At 41.4% G+C, this 26143-nt stretch overlaps 1 protein-coding gene across 1 annotated transcript in view; it reads left to right on the top strand.

Moving 5' to 3' along the window:
- Positions 1-26143, top strand: part of LOC125440105 (serine-rich coiled-coil domain-containing protein 1-like) — a 534627-nt gene that overhangs the window by 436039 nt on the left and 72445 nt on the right. The window contains exon 8 of the mRNA XM_048509679.1: positions 9922-10005. Within this exon, the coding sequence (XP_048365636.1) occupies positions 9922-10005 (84 nt within the window). The remainder of the gene's footprint in view (positions 1-9921; positions 10006-26143) is intronic.

Here is a 26143-nt window from a genome sequence, read left to right as displayed (position 1 = left end):
TGCGCTTGGCACCATAGACAGTAGTTCCTCGTGCGTCTGATTACGACTGTAATGTTTTCCAGGCATCCTTGTCGGTGAGCTTGGCATATGAAGCAATTTCCTTCAGTAATAAAACTAATTAAAGTAGGCAGTCATCCACACAACATTCTTTAATGAATGATAATGAGCTCATTAATCCAGGCTCTCTCGCTCTCATGAAGTCCACTCGCTAGACCTCTTCAAAGGTCTGCCTGAAGAGAACTCTTGGCCTGGAAAAAGGACAATTACCTCAGAAAAAATTCATGTTTTTTTAAAAAAACTTAACACCTTTTAAGAATTAAAAATAGAAAATGGTGAGGTAGATTATATATCTGAAAACTGTGTGGGGTGATATAGGCTGATTTGGAAAACAGACCGTCAAAGGGAAGAGAGATCCTTTTGCAACCAGAATGTACAAAAACAGTTTAAACGCAAATTTTATTCATGTATTGTAGTTATGTTGGGCTCACCCATGGAATGAGGTATACAAAATACATAAAGATGTATCCTAGCTGACCCAGCTAGGTGTTTAAAAGTTTTCTTTAGAATATTAATGTTCCATCTCAGAACAAAAGTAAATACGATGTTTAGAACTGGTTCCATGTTTGGCTGTTGTTTATCAAGAGAAGTACGGCAATATCTGGTTCACAATTTTTTGTCAGTTAAATGGTAATTTGAAATGTAGCTTTGAAAAACAAGGAAGCACTGTATGAACTCAAACCCAGTACCCCGCATGTTGTGATCCTTTGGCGCACCCCCGGTCAGTTTATCTTTCCTGATTATGTAATGCAGACTAGGGACTCGCAACAAATCTTGAGAGGGGAAAACAGTTTGAAAATCCTGTCCCTTAAAATCTGCCCTGACAAGCTTTTGTGTTCTCATCAGACTGAACAGATTGATTCATACGTTCCTTCCCCACCCCATACTTTAAGTGGCACTTAGTAGTTCTCAACTTTCCATTTCTTCTGGAGCATTTTCAACCCTCCATTCCCCCCCACCCACCCATTAAGCTAAGAAACCTGTGTTGTTTTGCATATCTAGGGAATCCCCTGGGTAAATGAAAACCCTTACTTTGTCTGTAGAATTGTTGAAATGAAAACCCTTACTTTGTCTGTACAATTGATGTTTATATGTGGAACAAGTAATTCTTACGTTACATTCAATGATTGTGTGGTTAAACCCTATATTTTTTCAGGTATTGGCCCTCTTTCGTATGTAAAGTGAAAGCATGTTGGCTCTATCTTAGAATCAGAAACAGATGTATGTGCCTTATATAGTTAGGGAAAATGTATATTCATTCTAATTTGTGAACATGATGACTGAGTCAGATAATTGGTCTCTCAAGATCAGAACTCTCTACTCTGACTGGCAGTGCTGTCCAGGGTCTCAAGCAAGTCATTCATATCACCTACTACTGGATCTTTTTAACTGGAGATATCAGTTCCCTTCTGCATAGATTGCTGATGCTCTACCAATAAACCATGGCCCCTCCATTGTTAGCACTGGGATGGAAGAATGCATACAAACCTGTAAATTAGGAATCTAAACCAGGTTATTGTTAGTTGTGGTGATTTTGACTGTCAGACCATGTCAACATAGGTCTCACCGTTTTAGTGGGATGTACTCGCAGAGAGTTATGCATAGTTTTGCTGCTATTAATGTATTTTATTTTAATCTTGAATGTAAGCCACTCTGAGCCCTTTGGGGGAGAGCGGCATGTACGTTTGATGAATAACTAAATAAATAAATATAGTGTCCTAGGAACCCAATGAGGTAATTTGTTTATTAAATTTCTGTCCCACTTTTCTTCTATCATGGAATTTATAGCAGCATACCCATGTTTCCAGACAATGCCCAAACCTAGACCTGCTGGGAGCTGCAGTGGTTTAGCGCCAAGGGGGCAGGGGAGTGTGCGGCACACCTCAGGATTCTGGCGATGCCCTGGCGAGCGTTCCAAAGGCAAGAACGGGGTTGGGTGAAAGAGGCATTGAGGCGCCCAGAAGCATGTCGCTGCCTTGGAGCACAGTTCCCCCTTGCTCCACCCCTGGAGAGCTGTATACGTATTTGTGTAGCATCTCAGTTTCCAACAGAGGTGTGTCATGAAAATGTTGTTTTTCTCCATGGGTGTTAATGTCTAGGTAATAATTGCTTCTGAATACCTTCACAAAAAAAGGGACTGCTAACCACTGGCACCAGGAATGTTCTACAATTAATATATATAACTGTATCCATATTTTTGTCATTGTAAATGAATACTTTCTCTTAACAACTGAAAGGTTTTGATCTATGGTGCCATTTGAACAAGTCTTTACTGACATCCTAGTGAATCTGCATTCATTGTTAATAGCCAGCTTTTCTAATCTAAATAGATTAATTTTCTGGTTTAAAAAAAGCTTTTGAAATCCAATTTGTTTCTGAGGTAATGATCTTCTTAATGGCTTCATAAGGAACTGGGACTGTCTACGTTTATCCAAAACCAGTGGTATTTAAAGATTGATATAGCTGCACCAAAAAGTAGCACAAAGCTTAACATAAGCTTGAGAAATGTGTATTTTTCTAATGAAAAATGCATTTCAGTGTAAAGTCAACTGGAGTTGCTGCGTGTCAGTTATGGAGAAAATATCTCAACAATTACAGACATAATGGTTTGGAGAAAAGTATATGAAAAGTTCGTGGAACTCATTTTAGGAAAGTCAAACATACTTATTATAATTTCTTCTTTTGGTTTTTTTTTTTAAAGCAAGGAGGAAAATGTTTGTACATGATTTATTTATTTATTTATTATTTAGACTTTTATACTTCCCCATCCCCTAGGGCAGGGGTAGGGAACCTGCGGCTCTCCAGATGTTCAGGAACTACAATTCCCATCAGCCCCTACCAGCATGGCCAATTGGCCAATTGGCCATGCTGATAGAGGCTGATGGGAATTGTAGTTCCTGAACATCTGGAGAGCCGCAGGTTCCCTACCCCTGCCCTAGGGGCTCCGGGCGGTGCACAACATAAAATCTCAGTATAAATCTCAGTATAAATATAATTAAAAACTCAACCACAAATATTATTAGTGTGACTATTGCTGTTTGTTGATTTTTTATTATTTTACACTATGCTGTTGTTTTATGCTAAAGGAGCAGCAGTGGCGTAGTGGTTAAGAGGATCGGGCGGTATAGAAGTTGAAATAATAAATAAATGAATGAATGAATGAATGAATGAATAAATAAATAAATAAATAAATAAATAAATAAATCTGGAGGAACCGGGTTTGATTCCCCGCTTTGCCGCGTGAGCTGTGGAGGCTTATATGGGGAATTCAGATTAGCTTGTGCACTCCAACACATGCCAGCTGGGTGACCTTGGGCTAGTCGCAGTTCTTCTGAGCTCTCTCAGCCCCACCCCCCTCACAGGGTGTTTGTTGTGAGGGGGGAAGGGCAAGGATTTTGTAAGCCCCTTAGAGTCTCCTTACAGGAGAGAAGGGGGGATATAAATCCAACTCTTCTTAAAGGCACTGACTGACTGATTATTAGTGTGGTCGTGACTTCTGTGTATTCAGAGTTGTATATTTACATGAAAAGCCACAATTATAGTTTTGTTTTGAAATACAGAATCCGTTTTGTTTCTCAGAATCAGTTCCAGACAGTAGCCCAAAATTGTAGTAGGAATGTCTCATAGCCTGGAAAACACATTTTCCAATTCTTCAGTTGACATTAGACACTCAGGAATTCAACTGGAATTTTCCTCCAGGGATGCACCAGGGCCTAAATCATCCCTCTGGTGCCCAGAACTGGTAAAGTGGGAGACACAGAATCAAAGCCTCAGATTCGGAATGGAAACTGGAGGTTCTGGCCCTCCCTTGGGGGAAATTCCTATGACGGTCAGGTGGTAGCAACAGTTACCCTAGAGAGAGAAAGACAAGCTCCTCCAGGAGGAATTGGGACCCCTGGGAGATGGCTGGGTTGAATATGGCCTGCCGGTCAAAGTGGGCCGGTCCACCACACAATCACTTTAAAACCAATCAGTGTCAATGTGATTCACTAAAGCAAGTGTTAGATTTGCAATGTGTAGGCCATAATTCTGATCCCTAATTTAGCCCCCAAAGTCACTAAGGCTCATTCCGCACATGCAGAATAATGCACTTTCAAACTGCTTTCAGTTCTCTCTGAAGCTGTGCGGAATAGCAAAATCCACTTCCAAACAGTTGTGAAAGTGGTTTGGAAGCGTATTATTTTGCGTGTGTGGAAGGGGCCTTAAGTGTTTTGGGATGTTTATGTTAGTCATAATGTGTCGGATCCAAGGTCTTTCTTCTGCTACGGGAGAGTCTCTTCATCCAGGGGGATTGGCTCTAAAAACATTTGCATGAAAGTGCTTTCAGGAAGAGTGGGAAATATATGTGGTAAATTTCAGAAACTATCACAATGCCTTTATTGCTGATCAAAATGTTTTATATGACAAAATATCACCAATATTAAAAGGCAGAATTACATGTGGAATGTAAGAATAAAATGGTTTATGGCGGTTGGAAATAGTATTGCAATATTATTTTATATTTTCAATACTTTCTCTATTACATAAATTGTATACTTCCTTTATCTTTCCAACATGATGCATTCCATTGTTTCCTACAATGGCTTTAGTACCTAGCATACGCTTAGATTTGAAGAGCTGCTGCAATCATGATACATCGCTCTGTGCATTACATTTTATTGGTTTTTATAGTAATTTAAGTGGAAACTAATTCTGTTTAACATGTGGGATAGAATGATTTTACCATTTTACATTACCGTGCCGTACACATTATGGATTCGGGGAATACTTGCAAACAATATTTGCCCCGACATCTATGAACTTTAAAATGTGAACGTGCAGTGTTTCCCAATCTTTTCCATTCCTAAAGTGTGAATGGGAGATTGCTTATTCATGGCAATGTATATGATGCATAGAGAAAGTGCAGCTATTTATGCTAGGTAGCTGTGTGCCTCCAGCTAAAAAACTGAAATATGAGACCAACCATCAGCACTTCTTTAGGGAAGAGCAAGTGAGGTATGATACCCAACTTTAATCACTAAGCCTTTTCCCCCAATGAACACAGTTAGTAGAGAGGGCAGGTAGCATAGAATAGCCTGATCTCTTGGGGTTTAGGCTGCCCGGGGCAACCACTGAAATTGCCCCCTCTCCCAACATGCAGTTGTGCTCCTCTGGCACGGGGACCTAACAAGGGAGGCAGCAGAGAGTATTGCCTATGAGCACACATAGTATTCCACTTGAGTCCTCCCCCCCATAGCACTTAGTCTCCACATCCCAAGGGGAAAACGAGGCAACCCCTACCTGCTGCCCTCAGGCGTAGGGGGAGGAAGGCACCGTGGAGGGTCGGGGAGTTTCTCCCAGGTGTCGGGGGAGGGGGGCGATATCCTGGTGAGGATGGGATCTGCTGAGTGACTGAACCTCTCTAATTTTTTTTTCTTTTCAAAAGCTACCTACCGGTAAGCATAATCCTGCCACTGGGTAAGCCATTGGGCAAATTAATTAATTGCACAATGCTCAATGCAGAACTTCCTTTTGTCCATTCTCAACCTACTGTAAATCAACTTTTTTTTGGTGGCCCATTGAAGGGAAAGTGATATATTAATAAATTAAGTAAGCACGTTCCACGTCCTTTGGGCACATGCAGAGTTCCCTTGTACAAAACACAAAATGTGCCTCGAGGCTACATCATCGTATCCCAAAACATCCTCTCCAAAATCCCTAGTTTCTGTGGGCAGGCTGCAATAATTCTGTAGCAGCAAGGAAAGATGCAAGAGCTTCTCTTAACAGGCATTAAAAAGAATCTTTAACTACATCAAAACTGACTTTTCAGGGTCAAATCCTGTTTTTTTTTAGTGAAGCTTTAAGTTCAAAACACACATGTAGGATTAGCAGTTTCCAGCATGAGGATGTGCTTTTTTTAAAAAACAAGCTCTAGCATCTATTACTTGATTAATTAAATGAGAGTTACAGGCCAGATTCAGATTAACAAAATACTGCACTTGGGGAGCAGATAGTGGGTATTACAAAGACGAACATGCAGACTCTGAAGCCAAAGGTCTGCTGGTGGGGGTTGTTGGTGGAGAAAGTTTTTTGGGAAAGTGTTTGTCAAGGTATAGCCAAGCAAACCTCACCTGGAACACGTTTTCATCAGCAAGGTTGAGTGGCATGCCTTTGGGAGGCTTATTTAAGAAATTTAAAGTTGTGTTTGGATATAATTATCAATGGAAGAATATAGGATGTTGTGGGTTTTCCGGGTTGTATGGCCGTGTTCCAGTAGTATTTTCTCCTGACGTTTCGCCTGCATTTGGGCCTGGCATCTATAAAAGATCTATAAAAGATAAAAGTAGCAGTAAAGAAAGTGGAGTATATATACCTTCGAAATACCCAGGGTGGGAGAAACATTTGCTATGGTTGAAAGTGTTAAAGTTGCAGTTTGCAAGAACAATGTATATGTGTGAAGTGGAAACACTGAAGTTACATAATCAGTTAGTAAGGGCACTTGCATAGAAGTTTGCCTGTGCATTTAAGTACTCATTTACAATCCTTTGTCTGTCTGTCTGTTTCATACAGAAAGACATCCTGAGTCTGGGTGGTATTCATTAATCATTGTCTTGATTCTAGTGTTTTGAAGTACTGGTAGCCTAATTTTGTTCATTTTCATTGTTTCTTTTTTCCTGTTGAAATTGTCCATGTGCTTGTGAACTACCCAAACATTATAGATAATATAATGTAAAAGTGCAGTTATTCATTAACAGTTCATAGAGGTCAACATAATTTATTGTATCCTTTAAAAGACTTGTGTTTGCATATATACAAAGAAAAAAATATTTATATAAGAGGGAGTGTCATTTTACACCATTGCTTCCCTTCAAAAAAAAAATGTACAACCGACCTTGGCTATCATGTCTGTTATTGTGCCAGCCATGGGCCAATGGAAACACGTTGATAATCCCTTCAGACATATAGTGGGATTGCAGGAAATGGATTTCAGATATGTTTCAGATTTACTTCTGTGGTGGAATTACTGATGCCTAATATCCCTCCCCTGCCCCCCCACCCCCGCCCCTAACATGACTCTGCTTGTGTCTTTCTTTTCTCCTTCACCTTAAAAGCTTCTGTAATGAATTGTGATGTGTTTGACAGTAATGGTCCAGAATCAGCAAGCCTTAAAATGATGACCTGTTGTTCACCTCAGGTTTCCTGGCATATGCTACTTTTAGGCCTTTCAAGGTACACATGAATCCAGTCACTCTTGTGCATCGGTGTGGCTTCTTGACAGAGATGTTGCTCTTCTTTAGCTTGCCCAGTGTCGTCTTGCTCATTCACCTTGTCCTTCACATTAAGTTCTTGCTTTGTCAGTTCCCATTGTTGCATTTTTGCAGAAATATTTTTAAGAACTCCATAATGTAATTACCGTATATACTCGTGTATAAGTCGACCCATGTATAAGTCAAGGCACCTAATTTTACCACCAAAGACTAAGAAAACTTATTGACTCGTTTATAAGTCTAGGGTGGTAACTCTTAAGCAAGCTTAAGCAATCTTTGAAGCATTGTCCTTTAAGAAAATCATAGTGACAGGCTGCCTGAGCGGCATCTTCCCTGAAACCAAGCCTCAGAGCCTACAGGGAAAGGAAAAGATGAGTGAGTGAGTGAGTGAGTGAGTGAGTGAGTGAGTGAGTGAGTGAGTGAGTGAGTGAGTGAGTGAGTGAGTGAGTGAGTGAGTGAGTGAGTGAGTGAGTGAGTGAGTGAGTGAGTGAGTGAGTGAGTGAGTGAGTGAGTTGGGGGAACGATGGGCAGCGGTGGCTCGTGTATAAGTCGAAGAGGGCTATTTCAGCACAAAAATGTGCTGAAAAAGTCGACTTATACGTGAGTATATACGGTACATCTCTTTCGATCCATCCAGCCTCTGGTTAAAAACCTCCAAAGAAGGAGACTCCACCACACTACTGCTAGTAGTAAGATTTATTTACGGTCTTTGACCACCACACTACTACTGCTGCTGCTGCTGCTGCTGCTACTGCTTCTTCTTCTTCTGTTGCCTGTAGAGCAGAACAAGTTACACAGCTATGTTGTTCTGGAGGATCATTGCTTTTGAGTGTGGGACTTCACAGTGTCATTAATGCTTGCACATTAGAATGTCACATGGAGGTTAAGCTACTTTGTATTAGAGATTGTAAAGAAGCACTGACTAACAGCAGTGTTAGTCATGTTAATGTGATTTAACCCCTCTGTTGTACACAATAAAGTTGATTAAGGGGTCCATTTAGAATGTAGTGACATTTTAAAAAAATTCTTCAGACAATAATTTTTTGATAATTAAGATACTTGTGTGAACTCTGATCCAATCTTTTTAGACTAATTCTGCCCATGCTTACTCAGAAGTACACTCTACTGAGCTCTGTTCCCTCATGAACCTACTTGTTCACTGAGATCATCTCAAAAACCCTTCTCTGGATTTTTGGTAGCTAATTATTGTATCATGTAGAGTACTTATAGTTCTCTGTTTTTGAGGCTACTGATACACTACAACAGTGGTTCTCAACTTTCCTAATGCTGCGACCCTTTAATACAGTTCCTCATGTTGTGGTGACCCCCAACCCTAACATTTATCTATTTTACAGATGGAGAACACTGATGCAGAGAGTCTTAGCTGACCCCTGTAAAAGGGTCGTTCAACCCCCAAAGGGGTCATGACCCACAGGTTGAGAATCACTTCACTACAAGCTTATTGAGTTTTTTTGTACCAGTTTACTAACCCCCACCACCACCACCACCACCAAGAAGTTTGAATTGCCACCACTGGTAACCTTTAAAAGATGGTGGGGGCAGGGACAACTAAAGTGACTATAAAATAGGAGTTTGGAAGTAAATTCTAGAATATCCCCCTGATACAGTGACATCACTTCCTGGCTCATTCCAGAAGTGATGTTGCAGTTTCAGTACAATGTTAGTTTCTCCCACTTATTTACTCCCGCTGCTCCACCAAGCAGCAGTATATTTAATAAACCCTTTCATTGGTGAGACAGGGTAGGAAAAATATAATTAATGTCCAAGTCTTTTGAATGGGGTCATCTAGAAAACTAGTTAAATAAACTAGAATGACTTTTCCCAGGGTTCCTTAAAGAAAGGATGATTGTTCAGTCGCTGCAGTCTATAGTGTAGTATGGGCAACCTGTTGTGTTTAAGAATCTTGTTTTGGTTTCCATCCTCAGCGTTTTTTCTGGGTACCTTTTTATCAGTTTAATTTCATGCTCCTTATGAAACTCGGACTGTAACCTGTGTTGTTTGAATCTCATTTAGAAGAGCATCAAAGTCACCCACAGATCACTAAACTTAACTTTGGAGCAATATGGTTGACCGTCATGGTGGGTTATTTCCTTCCATGAAAGGGCCGCTTCATTTCTGTTGCTTGAATTTGCGCCTTTGCCTCTGCTTACCTTTCCCATCTGCAGTCTGGCTTGGTTTATTTCTTTTAATCCTCAGTAATGCGTCTGAAGTGAAATTTCGGCAACACTGTTTTGTGCGAACAAAACTATGAAATTTTATGGCCATCTGTTTCTTCGCTGAAATAAAGAGACGCCTGACGGGGGCTTCAATAAAAAATCTTAAAAGAATCAAACTCTAACAAAATGGACTTAACACACAGGGAGATGTTCCTATTTCTACGTACGCAGTATCTTTGAATGCATTAGGTGTGTATGTGTGGCAGAATTCGTTATTTGGGGGAAAAAAGTATACATGTATTCTCCCTCCTTGATGGAGAAGGGATTGAGTTTCATTACTTGGATGTAATTATCTCGCTCTGTGTGAAGCTGCCTTCTCTTGTCAAAAGCAAAGGAAAACCGCTAAGTCTATTATAACCCCTCTTTTGATGTTTTTATAGGATATAATGAAAGATGAATGCTCAGCACTGATGCTGCAGCTGAAGGAGAGAGATGAACTCATTTCCCAACTCCGGGAAGAATTGGTAAGTGGGACTCAACACTCATTTCCTAGCAGAGTTCATCCACAAATCAAGTGACTTTGTGGGGGCCAACCAGTGTGTTGTGTTTTATGCCGAGCATTTACTCAAATGCACGTTTTGTTTTTGCCAACAGTGCGCCATCCAAAAAAAAGAGAAGAAGATAGGGTCATCTTATATTTGCATACAAAGTGCCGTTTTGATCAATAGCAGCTTTTCTGTGTGTGTAACATTTTTAAGGGAACGTTTTACATTCAGGGTCATTTCCTTTTGAGTATACATGGTATGTAACATATTCGCCTGCTGCGAAGAAGATAGCCAAGAGCCATATTAATCATTCATTCTGATTCAGGAAGATTTACAAATCCTCAGTATCTGGGGACCTGTCAGTCTCAGAAAGGGATACTACGCAGGGACGCTGATAGCAGTTGTTTGTTTTGGGAGATTGTGTTGGCAGTTGTCTTGCGGTATCAAAGAAACATTAGTCACTGTTGAAAGACGTTCCGGAGCTGTGGATCCTACCTAGCATAGGGTGTGCTTGCGTGCGCATGCGCGCGCGCACACACACACAGTTGAAAAAATTGACAGCTATTTTTAAGAACTCTATCAATTATACTTTTATGAAAAAGTCATGGAGGAACCATCCAAGTTTTCTATTTTGTCTCTTTTGTAAAGGAAAAAAATACCCATTTGCTGCATCAACTAGTAAAAAAAAAGTTTTCTTGCCATTATATTGCATTAGAAACAGTGTGTTAAAATTAAAAATAAATAGTCTTCAAATGGGCCATACCACAATGGACAAAGAGTGATTCATAGAGTCATAGTACCTACTATGAAAACATTATGTCTACTATGCAGGTACATAGTATTTGCTATGAAAACAGTCCTTTTAATATAATTTTATTTTATTTATTGAAAATTGTTTTATGGATGCAGTGGTACACAAGAACCACAAATCTTTCTCTCGGTCCCCTCCTGCATTAGTCCTCTTTGCCCCAGGAAACTTCTGAGGTCACAGGATTTGGGGGATATAATAGCTGTGTAGGTCAGTGGGCTGCACTGAAGAGGGGAAAGGGGCAAAATTACCACGCTCTCTGTCTTCTGTGTCTACAGGGGCCGTATGATTAATTTCAACATTGCATCATAAATTTTCTTTAATGGAACTCTGGTTAAAAGGGATAGATGCACTTCTGTATAAAATATATGGTTGTACCAGATGTTTGCATGCAAATATTTCCAGCTTGAAAGTAGCAGTTTCAGAGTCTGAAATGCTTTCTTGAAAACCTTCTACTCACTCTGATCAACTGTACCTTCAGCACCATTTTTAAGGTTTAGACAGACAGACAGACAGATAGTGATGCTCACTCTTATTTCTTTACAAATAAAATAATAGGTGCAAATAATGTTTACTTCTTTCTCTATATTTCACTGCCACTGCCAACTCTAAACCCCTTTTTCTACATATATTTCAAGTTTCTGCATGAATTTCTTTCCAGAATTTTAAAACTTTTCTGCATGTCCACCACATAAATAAAACGAACTATCCACTTCTTTACATTTCCAGCATTTTCCTTTGTAATTCTTGTCCATCTATAGCCTTTGTAGTGATGTACTACCAATAGAACATCTTGTACCAATTTTCTCTTAATGTTTGGCTGGTAGTAAATCTTATACCTTTGGCCCATAAGGTTTCCCATTGTTGAAAAGACATTTCTTCCCCAAAGTTTTGCCTCCATCTGATCATACGTGTTTTCACTTGTTCTGTTAATGTATCAAATTGAAGTAATGCTTTATAAAGTCTTCCTAATAAATGTTCTTTTCGTTGCATCATCTCCTTTTTAAATTCTGTCAGTCTACTCATTGAATCTCTTGCTGTATCAATTTCCTTTCTTAGTCTTGATACAAATCCTAATCTATAATTGTCTAAGCTTTTGGAACATCCGATGACGAACCCTCAGCGAATTGCCATGCAGGACTCATTTGCACCCAAGACCATTGAGTCCTGCACGGTGATTGGCCAACTCTCCTATGTGGATGGCAGGCTTTAGAAAGCAGGGGTGGGGAGACAGCATGATCCTGCATGAGGGACAGAGCTAGCGCTCTCCTGCATGCAAGATCGCCCTCCTCACCCTGCTTCCCAAAGCTGGGGTCCTTGGAAAGCGGGGGGGGGGGGGCAACACATGGTTCTTTTGGAAATGGGGGAACACTCCCCATCTTCACAGGCACTGTGCTGGCTCTCCCCTCCCTTTGCAAAGCCAGAATCCTGACTTTGCAAAGGGTGGCAGCAGGCTGCCTGTGAAGATGGAGAGCGTTCCCCCATCTCCTTAGGCACCCTTTTTTCATTTGCAAAGTTTATTTATTTATTTTTATTTATTCTTTCGATTTTTATACCGCCCCATCCCCGAAGGGCTCTGGGCGGTGTACAATAAACCATTATATGTAGACTAAAACAACTAAAACCATTAAAAGCAGCAATAAAAATAAGGCTAAACGTAATAACAGGTTACCATAAGCAAAAATGGCGTCCGGAAGCTCCATTCTTAAATCCTTAAATTCTTAAAGTTGAATCCTGGCTGTGCAAAGAATGGGGAGCCAGCAGGGCCAAGGGAGAAAGAAAGGCAGGAGGAGTTGCCCCCCCCCCTTAGAGGGCACCATCCACACCAACAGCTTTCTAGAACCCATTGTATTTCTCTGTAGAATGGGCTTTACTGCCAGTTGAAAGTATAATAGCAATTGTATCTTTTGCCTTCATTCTTTATTTTTTTTGCCAAGGCTTAATTTCTCCTTGAACGTCTATTATATAGCCATATATTATAAAGCATGTTTTTCATCCCATTCTTATCGTTGTTGGTATTTTTCATCACATTCCTAATATAATAAGCATCTATGGGTGACATTAGCGGAGATGTTGGAGGGCTGATTCTTTTTTGTGTAGCTTTCCAAATTTCAAACAATCCTTGTACGATTACATGGCTTCCATATTGTACTCTATTTTTCCTCATTGATTTTTCTGTCCGTAAGCAATTGTGTAATTCTTCTTCTAAATATGCTGTTTCTAATTTTAGTACTCTTTCATATGGGTTTCTAATGTGCAGTCACCCTGAATCATCACGGCAAAGCTGAAAACTAATGTGGAATGAACAAATTTTACTGGTTCTCTTATTTCACTCCGTGATGAATTCCACTGACCCAAAAAGACTTGGAACATTTGGCAATTTCTCCTTGCACAAAAAACCCCCCACCTGCTTTGCTCAGCAGCGACAGAAGGATAGGATTGTGATTTTGTCAGGTATCCTCTACTCTGATATATCCAATTCAATAAAAGATGACAAGAGGAAAACAGTTTGCTGAAATACTCAGGGAGAGAGTCTAATAAATATGTGTCAATGGTCCATAATATTGCTCTTTCAAAGTTTTTTGAAAGTTCCATCATGTTGTTCCATCCTACAATGCTCATTCCTCTATTCAAATCAATGGTCCATCTAGACCTTCTCTGATAAGAACATAAGAACATAAGAACTAGCCTGCTGGATCAGACAGAGTCCATCTAGTCCAGCACTCTGCTACTCACAGTGGCCCACCAGGTGCTTTTGGGAGCTCACGTGCAGGATGTGAAAGCAATGGCTTTCTGCTGCTGCTCCTGAGCACCTGGTCTGCTAAGGCATTTGCAATCTGAGATCAAGGAGGACCAAGATTGGCAGCCATAGATCGACTTCTCCTCCATAAATCTGTCCAAGCCCTTTTTAAAGCTATCCAGGTTAGTGGCCATCACCACCTCCTGTGGCAGCATATTCCAGACACCAATCACACGTTGTGTGAAGAAGTGTTTCCTTTTATTAGTCCTAATTCTTCCCCCCAGCATTTTCAATGAATGCCCCCTGGTTCTAGTATTGTAAGAAAGAGAAAAATTTCTCTCTAATGAACATTCTGGTTAAATCTCTTGTCAAGGGTCCCTTCTATTTTAGGTTTGTTGTTTGTCTCTTGTTTGAATGTAGTCACGTGCACAAATTTCTAAAGAATATTCCATGCCGTTCAATAGAAATAAATATGAATAAATTTGCATAAGTCACCCTGTGTTATGGCTCAGCCTGGAAGACTCAGATGGAGAGGAGGGGACAGTTTTGGTTCCAGATTCCCAGGCACTGCCTGTAAACGCTGAATCACCGGGGCTGGGTGGGCAGTAAAATCCAACTAAGGTCAGCTCCTCCAATGGCCAGGTGGTGCAGTGTCCTGCCCCAGCAGGCCTAAGCGTGGACAGTGGTTTCCAGGTCAGGTGCCATGGTGCTGTGCAGTGTCCACCTGCCTGGGTAAGTCACATCCCTGCCACCACCCAGCCCACTGGCACATTTGCCTCTTGAACTGGCAGGGTGGGCACTTGTGCCAGCCCAGGGCTGCACAGCTCCAGAGGTGGTCTGACCCCCCCTTCCCACATTGGACTGCCTGTTCTTTACTATTGCTGCAGAAATTCATTAGGAAGGCACAGAAAAGGAAAGAACTTCAGCTGCTGTCATGTCACAGCTTTTTTTAAAAAAAATGGAGCATTTATATGCTTTTTTTGGCAAAGGAAGTCTTTCAGAGTAGTTCATCCCACATTGACATGATGTCTGCTTTAGATTTGCTCCTGGCTTGCTTTCCTGATTTCCCTTTTCAGTGCAGATGGAGGCAAGGTTGGATGTAAGAACTGGCATGCTGTAGAGGTCAGAACTAACAACAGAGTAGATCATCACCGGGCCGCCCCTTGGAATCTGAGCAATGAAGACATTGTAATTTTTAAATTAAGAAATAAGATAATTTCTGCTCCAGGCTATCCATTAGCTAAGTGACCCCCATGGCCCAAGATGCTCTTGTCTCCCCTCCAGGAGAACTTGAATGGAATAGAAAAGTCTTTAGATTCTATCAATATGCCCTGGGACAAAAGTAACTGCTGCCAAATCATAGTTGACTTATAGTGACTCCCATGAAATTTTCAAATCAAGTGACGAATCAGACTTGATCTTATCTTTTAAGGTCTTACAAGGTGGGCTTTCCAGATCAAGGCCGAAACTAGCAGGAAACCGCTTTTTCCTGTAAGAAGATGTACTTGAGCACCAACTCTTCATTTAAACCCCCTCCCCACCAAGATCAACAGAGTTCACATTTGGAATGTAACTATTTCCATAGATCTAGAAACATCTTTATCTCAGTCGAGACCTAGCATTTGAGACATGATTCGTTTTCTTTACTCATGGTTAAGTATAAGTTTTGAATATCTTAACCATAATTAAATATAGGCTGTAAATCAGAATATGGAACCATTAGTTGAAGTAAATTTACAAATCTTTCTTCTGGATTAACTATGGTTAATTATTCTCCCTACATTGAGCAAACTATTAAGATGGTCACCCCATCTTCCCATTCGCTCTGCTTGTGCCCTCTCTCTGTGTCTCCCTACAGATGCTGTAGGGGTGCAGAAACTAGTGCAATAAGTAAGAGTATGTTTTTGTTGCCCTTAATCAGGGTGGATGCAACAAACCTCAAAGCGTTATCAAGTTTTTGATTTCCTCACTTGGACTTTGCGAAAACACGTAGCTGGTATCTCTAGCTGTTGGCAGGTAATTTGTTGAGATTCATGTCTTTTTCAGTAAAGTTCTTCATCACGACTCTTTCTCCATGACCTACCTGTCTCAGCAAAGTATTCCTATTATTAGTTAATGCAAAATCTTTACATAGCCTAATTAGTATTGGAAATTAATATTTGCTGTGTATTGGAATGAACACAGAGGCAAAAACACAAGGCACAAGTAGGTTGCCAGATTCCTTCTCCAGCCGCAGCGACTCCTTACCCTTGGGACTCTTTTCTCGCAAGTCAGGGGTTGCAGCTGTAGGTGAAGGAGGAAATCATTGGCACCCCCATACTGTAGCAATAATTACTTTTGCACAGTGATCTTTGATTCTAACCTATAATGGTCACTCAAAAGGAGTGCCAACAGAGAGGCCGTTCAGCTTCACTTACTAGGGTACTGACATTTTAATGTAAATAAATTAACTGTTCACACATAGGGGATATATGTTAGCCTTGAAAAGGTGAAGTTTTTTGGAAGAACCACACAAACAAAAAACCCTTTTCAGAGCCTCTGCAATAAATACTGGTTATCTGTGTTATGTTTCAGATGTGGTTACATTAAGGGATGATGTATTACGTAATTAGTATATAAAATTAAGTGACAAAATGGAATACAGAGAGCATCAAGTTTTGGAGCGTCGGTGGAGTTTGGATATAAAATCCATCTTGTCCAAAACATATATTATGAAGGGGCTGGCAATTCTGCCACCTCAAAAAATTATGAATTGTTGATACACTGAGCTTGACATTGTTGATGCTGTAGAATTTGTTCCAGTTGGTACAGAATATATTGATTTTAGATGACAGCAACATTTCAGTTTTATATAGGAGTTTATTTATTAGGTGTTAAGTGATAATGTTACTATTTATTTATGGTTTTCATTATTTCTATTGCGTCTGTTTATATGCTACTTTCCCACTTTGCATCTCCTAAAATCCTGACCTGGTTGGCGCAAGGTAGCCATCTATCTAACATTTCATCCCAGGTGGCTAACACACTTAATTAAGATAGTATAAATACAGTGACCAAATACTAAATAATACTATTAAAATATGAACAGACCAATAACCTAGAAAGCCTTATTCAGTTATTCATTAAATGCATGATTAAATAGTGGCTTTGCATGCCCAACAGAGAAAAAGTTGTGGCTGTAATCAAACCTGTCTAGGAGTCAAACTCCAGAGCCTAAATATAACTATTAAACCAGTAGCCCATCTGGCATCTATAGGAACCTGTGTTTTTTCAAAGGTTGCTCCTGTCCTTTGGAACTGACTTCCTAATGGGATTAGCGCCACCACCTTAAAAAGATTTGAGAGGTGCTGCAAAGCCTTTTTATGTACTGGCAGTTTTTATTATTAACTAGCGGGGCCCGGCCACGCGTTGCTGTGGCAATTGTTCTTCTCATCACAGTCCACAACCCACACAGATGTCCATGCAGGTCCAATGATCCCCAGCATAGCCTTTTGGGAGCAGCAGTGGTGTAGTGGCTAAGAGCAGGTGCACTCTGATCTGGAGGAACCGGGTTTGATTCCCAGCTCTGCAGCTTGAGTTGTGGAGGCTTATCTGGGGAATTCAGATTAGCCTGTGCACTCCCACACACACCAGCTGTGTGACCTTGAGCCTAGTCAAGCAGCTTTTTGGAGCTCTCTCAGTTCCCCACCCACCTGCACAGCGGTGTTTCAAGTTGTGAGGGTGTGAAGGAGGAGAGTTGTAATAGCCCCTTTGAATCTCCACTACAACGGAGGAGAAGGGGGGATATAAATCCAAACTACTACTACGCCATTACTACATTATTATATGGTGCCGTGTCCTTGGTTTTTTAGTATAAGGTAACCCCTTTCCATTCCACACAAGCGGAACTGTCCAGAGTGCGAATCCCCGGCTGTCCATGCAGAGGACTGGAAGCTTCGATAACACGCGATGGGTAAAAGGCAGAGCTGGGGGCAAGGAGGCTATCCCAGTCAGGCAGCAGAGGCAGGAGGTGGGTGAGGGTGCCTCAGTGATCGCAGTGCCAGCTCCCTGGGGTTTTTTAAGGAGCCGTGTGCAAAAAGAAGCGGAGCCAGTAGTGTTGGAGTTCAGCCGGCGTGCGATTTTCTTAGAAGAAAAAGTGCAAACCCAGCCCAGCTTTAGTAAAAAGAGAAGCTGTGGCCTAATATGGGTGGGAGGAAGTGGGTGCAAGTGGTGGTTGGATGTGAGGAGGGCAGGAAGTGGCAGGTGTGTGTGAGGATGAGCTGGATGTGTATGAGAGCATGTGTAAGTTGTGTGGTAGTATTGGGTGGAGGCACAGAGAGTGAAAGTTACCTGCATGTGTGTCTAGGGGGGAACCTCCACCTGACGTCTCACCACGGCAAAAGTGTGTATGTGTTTCAACTTCCACTCATATTAATATCACCTACCTTCAGTATTACTCCATTTTACTGTTTTTCACTGCTCATCTCTGGCCACCTGTGCGAACATTCTAAGCCCTCATTCCAAGCCCTCAGGCCACAGACAGACAGGCTGCACGAACATTCTAAGGGTGACAGTTAAACACAGCCAGCTTCATGGCCTGGTGCACCAGGAAAAAGACATTTTACCTGGCTCAGGTATGGACTTTTGGCAATTTGAAGGTCCGATTACCTGCCCGCAACAGGGAGGGACGTCATGTGAAAATTTGGGGGTGATCCGTCCAGCTGTTTCGCCGTTAGGGCAAGACCAACAAACGAATGGTTAGCTTTTTATATAAAGATTGGGGAGGGGAATTAATTGGGAGTTTATTGTACTTTTGTATTTTTCAAATTTTGGAATTGGAAGCCATCTTGAGCCACAAGGGAAAGAGAGTTCTAGATCTTTTAGCAACTTAACAGCCCTGGCACCTGATGCAGGACATCTGATGAAGATCTCTGCAAGCAGACAGAATCTTATGGGAAAAGGCAGTCCCTTTCCATTCCTAGACAGTGAAAATATGAGATGTAATAGATAGATCATTGAGGCTGATCTGGGGAGATGCAGGCTCATATCCCCAATTAGCTGTTAAATTCACCTCATTTAACTCACTATCTCAGCCTGATCTAAAAAATATTGTACAGATGACAGTACACTATAATTTGAGCCCTTCAGATGTTGCCTTAGGATTTTTAGTTGTACCCTTTGTATCACATGCTGATTAATTCTCACTTGTAGCTCTAATTTCACACTATTCTTGGGCTAGTTGTGTAGTTGAGCAGCCTTTTAAGAATAAAAGAAATTATCCATCAAAATTGAATTGGAGGCATTTAATTCATACCATAGGAGCCATCATAGCCATTGATGTATAGTGGAAATAGGGAATTGCATTAATGGCCAATTGAGAAAACCATTTGTGTATCAATATATCTAGTTCTCAATGTGGGCAAATCTGTTTATAATTAAATATGGAGATTAGAGCCATAAAGGTGGATTCCGCACAGCAAATGTGTAACAGGTTGTAGTTGTTATAAAGGAACCCGTTTTCCTTTTTCCCGTTCAGATGTGTGCCATTCAGTCGGCGATTGGAGCACATGGAAACAATCCAGGTTGCTTTTGCGCCTTCGCATGGAGACAATTATTAAAATGTCCTACAACCCATGTGTAGCTGTGCAGGCATACAGAAATGAACTCATTTAGCCATGCCGATCATCCCACAATACAATTGGCTGCAAAATAAAAAAAGGGACCTGCTTGCAACGGCAGGGCAATAATGAAAGTGTTGCTGTAGATCAGTCATACTCGCTGTCACAGGGAGAAAATCTGCTTGGGGGACTTTGTATGCTGTGGGGCGCTCAGCGAATCTGGGTGACCTTCACACAATGGCAGGCGGACAGTGGATGGTGTGGAATTTACAATGACCGGGTCAAAGAGAAGGAAATAAAGTGTCTCCTGCCTGGCCATTCAGTTCCCAGGATTTTGCTAAAGAATCACTAGTTTAGCAATTTTCAAAATTCCTGGGTTGAGGGAAATAAAACGGTGGCTGGGCCCTAACCACCCACTCTAAGTCCCCTGAGGCCAGACAGGGCAGCAGCAGCTGGGCACGGGCCTCCGCGTTGCCAAAACCTGCCTGCTTGCCTGTCCTGCACTTGACGAGCCATGGCAAATGTGTGGAAGTGAACCGGGAGGAACGTTGACTTTGGACATGGAGCGAGGCTGGGAGGTCCAAGCGAGGGGGCACAGAGGGCAGGCTCCTTAGGTTGGATTTGGAGAAGAGCAATTTTTCACTGCTAGCCCAGGATGCCAATTTTCGTAGATATACCCAGTGGCGTGATTCAGCAGGTTCGCACCACTTTGGCAGAACCAGTTGTTAAAATGGTGCTTGTAAACAACCAGTTGTTAAATTATTTGAATCCCACCACCGGAACCAGTTGTTAAATTATTTGACTCCACCACTGGATACACCCCTGGCACTACACAACTCGTTTTCCTGAGCAGAGGCTGCCGCAGGAGGGAAAGTGAGAAAGCTGAAACGGGGACAGACAAAGGTAGGTTGGGGGGTGGGGGTGTATGAGGAGGAGAGAAGAAAGGAGTAGGAAGGATAGTAAAAAAAGGAGAAGCTTTTGAGAAAGAAACAGAGCAAATAGTGGAGAAGAGGGAAATGAGATGACCGCTGCAAGTCCTTGCGGGTCCCCACTTGTAAGTTTTCTGTTGCTGTTGTGGCATATTGATTGAGCAATCAAAAACCCTCACAAGCTGCTGGATTTTAGTTAGCTCCAATTCATTGCCTTTTGCAGACTATCAAAACTAGGTTCTTTACCCTGACAGAAGGAGAATGAGATATTTATGTCTGATAGCTGGCCCAGAGAGACTACACCTTTGCTACAGCAAACTTCAGAGGAGGTGCTTAATGCCTTAGGACAAGCTGTTGAAACATATGCAGTAGATTTGCAGGTCCTGGGGTTTAATCTTGGCGGATTAAAAAGATGGCAGGCATTAACACCTTTTAACAGGGCCATTTATCTGAAGTCATGAGTATTAGAAATAGTGCATAAATTTATCATGAGAATAAAGCCAATAGTCTCAACATTATCTCTGCTTTATCTTACAATAACCTGTAAGTAAGTGCCGCTTAAAGCGGTCATCTAATTGGTCTAGCTATTCCTGCCCCCATTTTGTACAGAGGGTGCACATGAATATTTACTATCACATATATGTTATGTTGTAATATTCTACATCACAAATATAATCACATATGTCACAAATATATTACATTGTAAGATTGACAAACTTTTCCACATAATCATCCTTAAATATGGCATTGTGAGGGGAAGAATCCTTGCTCATGCTCATGCTCATTTACACCAACCGTACATTTGCTTCCCTCAGGTGTAGTTTTTAACGTTAAAAGTGAAGTTTTTAAAAGATAGCAAAACATAATGTTGGATTGAAATGGCTTTATCGCTGGTAAGAAAGGAGTCCCCTCCGACCCCCCCAAAGGCTGTACTGGGTCTCATGGGACTTGCATGAACAAAAATAATATGAAGTGGGAGATACAGGAGCAGCAGTGGCGTAGTGGTTAAGAGCAGGTGTATTCTAATCTGGAGGAATCGGGTTTGATTCCCCGCTCTGCCACCTGAGCTGTGGAGGCTTATCTGGGGAATTCCGATTAGCCTGAACACTCCCACACAAGCCAGCTGGGTGACTTTGAGCTAGTCACAGTTCTTTGGAGCTCTCTCAGCCCCACCTACCTCACAGGGTGTTTGTTGTGAGAGGGGAAGGGCAAGGAGATTGTAAGCCCCTTTGAGTCTCCTACAGGAGAGAAAGGGGGGATATAAATCCAAACTCTTCTTCTTCTTTTTTTCCACACAAGTCACTTACAGTGTTTTCAGGATGATAATAAAATGTTTCCCCCGTGGACTTCCATATCCCCCCCCCATTTGGTTCCAGAAATGTTTTCAAGCAGCTTTTTCTCCATTGTTTCTGAAAACACTTTTATATTAATATTTATCGCTAAAACATTTTTGAGTCAGCTTCCCTCACAATGCGATCATGCTGAAATATTCTTTCTTTCTTACCAAAATGGCAGGCCATTTTCCACACCCTCTGTGTGATCACCAAACCACCCCTTCAATGCTTGCGCCACAATCTTTTTGGTCCCCAGCCTCATTCCTCTCCCCCACTTCTCTTAATTTTCACATTTCCATGTGTTTCCTTTCCCCCCTCCCAATTTTATAAACCGTTGAATCAATGAAGCTATGTAGCATAGCTGCATCACATGCATGGGGAAAGTGGGAAAAAATTACAGAAGCCAGAAAACGTTTCAAGGACAGGAATGCGGGCAAACACTGAAGTAAATGATGAGATCGGAAACATCTTCAAAATGGGGTGCATGCAGTGTGCAGAAAATGCCATAGTGAGAAGGAGAGATTGTTGAGTGTGAACAACAACACCACAAAAAACCCCTAGCTAGATCCAACACCCATTCAAGATCATATCCTATGCGGCAAGATAGATAGAAACAGCGAAGCAATTTTAATTCTGCTCAGTATATATATAAGAAATTGAATTAAATTTCATGCCCTTGATACTTTAATGTCATGATAATCTCTGTTTGATAAGAGTAACAGTAGTACGCAAGTAAATCATATTGTGTATTCATCTCCATGATAATTGCATACTTGTTCTGCATTCTATTATAATTTGTGATCTTATTTCACGTTTGCTATTTTATGATAGAATATTACAAGTCCATGGATGATTTACATAAAAAGAGACAGCTGTAAGTACTTTCAAATCTTCTTTCTTCCTCGTATTTAGGAAACATCTGAACAGAAAAGAAATAGATTAGGTGTACTTAAACATTGTGAAACTGTCAGATTCTTTTCCCCCTTTTTTACAGGGAGAATTAATTGCACATATTCCAGCAAAAAGGGCTTATCTCAGCAGTAATTACTCTTCAAGTCAACTCTGCAAGGTAGCTGTACAGTGTGAAAATGACACAGTTCCTCGCCCTCTTGGAAGACTTGATGAAAAGCTGCCAGCGAGATAAAATCTTTAATATTCCCTTACTTGTGGGGGGATTCTGCATATTAGTCTGTATATACTATCACAAAGCAATGTCATTTGGGGCCACTCAGTGCCGAATTCAGATAAATGATTGCCATGCTGTCAGTGCAGGAAGAGGCTTTGAATCTGATGTGGATTCCCTTAGACATATTTGCATAGAAATAGTATGGCGTGAGTTGAGTGCCTCAGCAATAAAACTCTGTCCTTAAGTGTCTTGAGCGATGTTACATTGTGACTAACACACCTTTAATAATAATAATGCATCACATATGCTCGACTCTGTTGAAATGTCACTGGTAGACTGCTAGCTTCAGAAGCGATGCATGATTTTACTGACAGGCCTCCTTCCAGATTTAGATAAATGTGACCCAGCATTACTTTGAAAGTGTCTTCATTTTTTTCTTTGGCGCTGAAGAAATCAAAACCTTGCTGTGGGTGGTATCCCTCATATTTCCTAGTGCAGTAACGGCGAACCTTTTTGAGACCGAGTGCTCAAATTGCAACCCCAAACCCGCTTATTTATCGCAAAGTGCCAATAGCGACCGGGTAATTCTAACCTGAATGCTGAGGGTTTTGAAGTCTTAGAAAAAAACAGTTGGTCTCCGGAGGCCTGCGTTACCTCAGGGAGTAAGCTTGGTAGGTCAGTGAAGCTTGGAGCTTTTGAAAGCAAACCATGCAACTCTTCCAATGGGTGAATCACAACCCTAGGAGGGTTTACTCAGAAGCAAGCCCCATTGCCAGCAACCAAGCTTACTCCCAGGTAAAGGATGGCGCTTAGTTCTTTACATGAAAATCAGTGGGATTTAACAGCACTTAACAGGGTTACTTACACTGCTTCCCCAAAACTAGGTCTTAGGTTTAATGCTAATAATCGAGCTCAGTGGCCCAGGCCAGCCTAGATGGGGGGGGGGACACTCTGTTTGCACGTGCCCACAGAGAGGGCTCTGAGTGCCACCTCTGGCACCCGTGCCATAGGTTCGCCACCACTGTCCTAGTGGCACTGACATTGTAAAAATAAAGCGATCAAAATTTGCTGTTTTGCCCCTTTTCAGTCAGCACTGGGGTAATAATAAACCACACATTGGGTGCCTGCAAGAGTATGTACATGGCAAGTACATGGGGATGTCTTGAAAACCGCACTGAGTTGCCAGAAATCGGCAGCGATTTGATGCCATTTTACATACACGTTGTCTCTCCAGGTTACTTACTTGAGGCAGCTCAAAACTAAGATAATAAAACAAAGCCATTAAAATCAAAGATATTAAAAAGGCCAATGTTATTAATACAGGCCATTAAAACAGGCTAACATCATTAAAACTAGCCAGAGCATCCAAACAGCATAAAATGCACATGAAGCAATGTGAAATAATGTAGGTTAAATGATCCTCAGGGAGCAGATCCTAAAATGCTTGAAAGATAAAACCCCTTAGTTAAAAACCTGAGTTAAATTGTTTGTTTTAGCCTGGCCCTTAAAAGGAAATAATACAGGTGCCAAACGAGGCTCATGGGGGTAGACATTCTGAAGACAAGATGGAGGAGGAGGAGGAGGAGGAGGAGGAGGAGTTGGATTTATATCCTTCCTTCTCTCTTGTAAGGAGACTCAAAGGGGCTGACAGTCTCCTTTCCCTTTCCTTCCCCCCCCCCACCAACAAACACTCTGTGAGGTGGGTGGGGCTGAGAGAGCCCCGAGAAGCTGTGACTAGCCCAAGGTCACTCAGCTGGTGTGTGTTGGAGCACACAGGTTAAACTGAATTCCCCAGATAAGCCTCCACAGCTTAAGCGGCAGAGTGGGGAATCAAACCCAGTTCCTCCAGATTAGAGTGCACCTGCTCTTAACCACTACGCCACTGCCGCCCATTACCAGAGATGGAGCAGAAGCACAAATAGCAGGGCTTCTGAGGAAGCTCTTAGCTGGCAGGCTGGACAGTGTGGAAGAAGGCCATAGTGCCCTATGGCTTTCAGGTACCTCCCCCCTAGCACCGGGTCATTTAGGGCTTTTAAGACTTAGTCCTTTTAATTGTCCCTGGAAACAGAGGGGCAGTCATTGTGACTCCTTCAGCACAAAAATAGTTGTTATAATTTGTATCCTAATATTTTGGCATACCTATGGAAACCTTAGCATATGCCAAAACCCCTATCTGGGAATGACCGCTTTTCACTGCCATTTTGAGAGGTTCCAAGGCCATTGCTATTGGAGAGAATGATTTAATTAGTGCCTAAGATATATTCTTTTTCACCACAATCTTACAGCATCTGTGAACATAAATGCTTAGCAAACCTAAATCTTATGCATTCGCCAAGGCCCGTTCATTGTGTCAGTGAACTGGTGTGGTGTGGTGTAATGATTAAGAATGTTGGACTAGTATCGGGAAGTCCCCGTCGCAAATCCCAGATTCAAACCTCCACTCTTCCCATGGAAGCTGTCTGGGTAACCTTTGGCCATTCACAGTCTCTCAGCCTAACCCATCTCACAGGGTTGTTGTGAGCATAGAATGGAGGAGAGAGGAATGATGTAAGCTACTTTCAGTTCCTACTGGGGAGAAAAGTGGGCTATAAATGATGTATATGAATGAATGAATGAATGAATGAATGAATGAATGAATGAATGAATGAATGAATGAATGAATGAATGAATGAATGAATGAATGAATGAATGAATGAATGAATGAATGAATGAATGAATGAATGAATGAATGAATGAATGAACGAATCTCAGTCTTCTGAATATGAGTGATATATTCTGGCACTCTAGTTCTATTCATGGGGGGAAGCAGTTTGCAGGTTTTCTTACTACTACCACAAATGCCTAGTGGTTGTCAAGCATGACTGTCATCCTGCAGTCTCCCTTCCACAACATAGGTGGAATAATTAATATGAACGTGTGTGTTTAGCTTAGTAATTGTTTTGATATATTTTATCTTTTAATGTTCTCTGAGCTGCAGTAACCCTTAGGGCAAAAAAAAAGGTTTTAAAAGATGAGACCTAACTGGTACATCTCAGTAAAGCTTTCTTGGAAGGCCATCTCAGTATGACTCTTAGTAGCTTGATCGATGCTCTAAGTCCCTGGCGATGCAGTCTGGAAAAGGACCTTGTCTGCAACTAATGGTACAGAAGCACAACAGGGCACCTCTTTTGCCTTATTTAAAAGTGAGCACTAGTACTATATTTTCATTGAAAGAATTATCCCATGACATTTAACACAAGACTGAAGGTTTCCCATAATCGATTGCTCAAAGGTCTTTGTAATTTGTTTTTCTTTCATCGGGTTGGCAGCATCACATCAGTGCTTTGTGATTAGTACTACAGGGAGCAATCCCAAATTAAGTCATTTTATTTCATACTTCTTGATCATAAGTTCCCGTGAAGCCCTATATAATTATCAGACGGGTCTACTGCATTTCAGAAACCTGTATAGACAAAATTGGATCTCAAGCTGCTGGAAAGATTATCTTCTGTGAGAGGATGACCGTTATCCTGTTCAAAGTTATCAGTTTTTAATGGTTTGATTCTCTATTATTAATTTATACCTGCTTTCCTCCCCAGTAGGA

This window comes from Sphaerodactylus townsendi, linkage group LG10 (genome assembly GCF_021028975.2).
Source record: "Sphaerodactylus townsendi isolate TG3544 linkage group LG10, MPM_Stown_v2.3, whole genome shotgun sequence".
In the NCBI taxonomy this organism is placed as follows: domain Eukaryota; kingdom Metazoa; phylum Chordata; class Lepidosauria; order Squamata; family Sphaerodactylidae; genus Sphaerodactylus; species Sphaerodactylus townsendi.
This window is presented reverse-complemented; position numbering and strand designations above follow the sequence as displayed.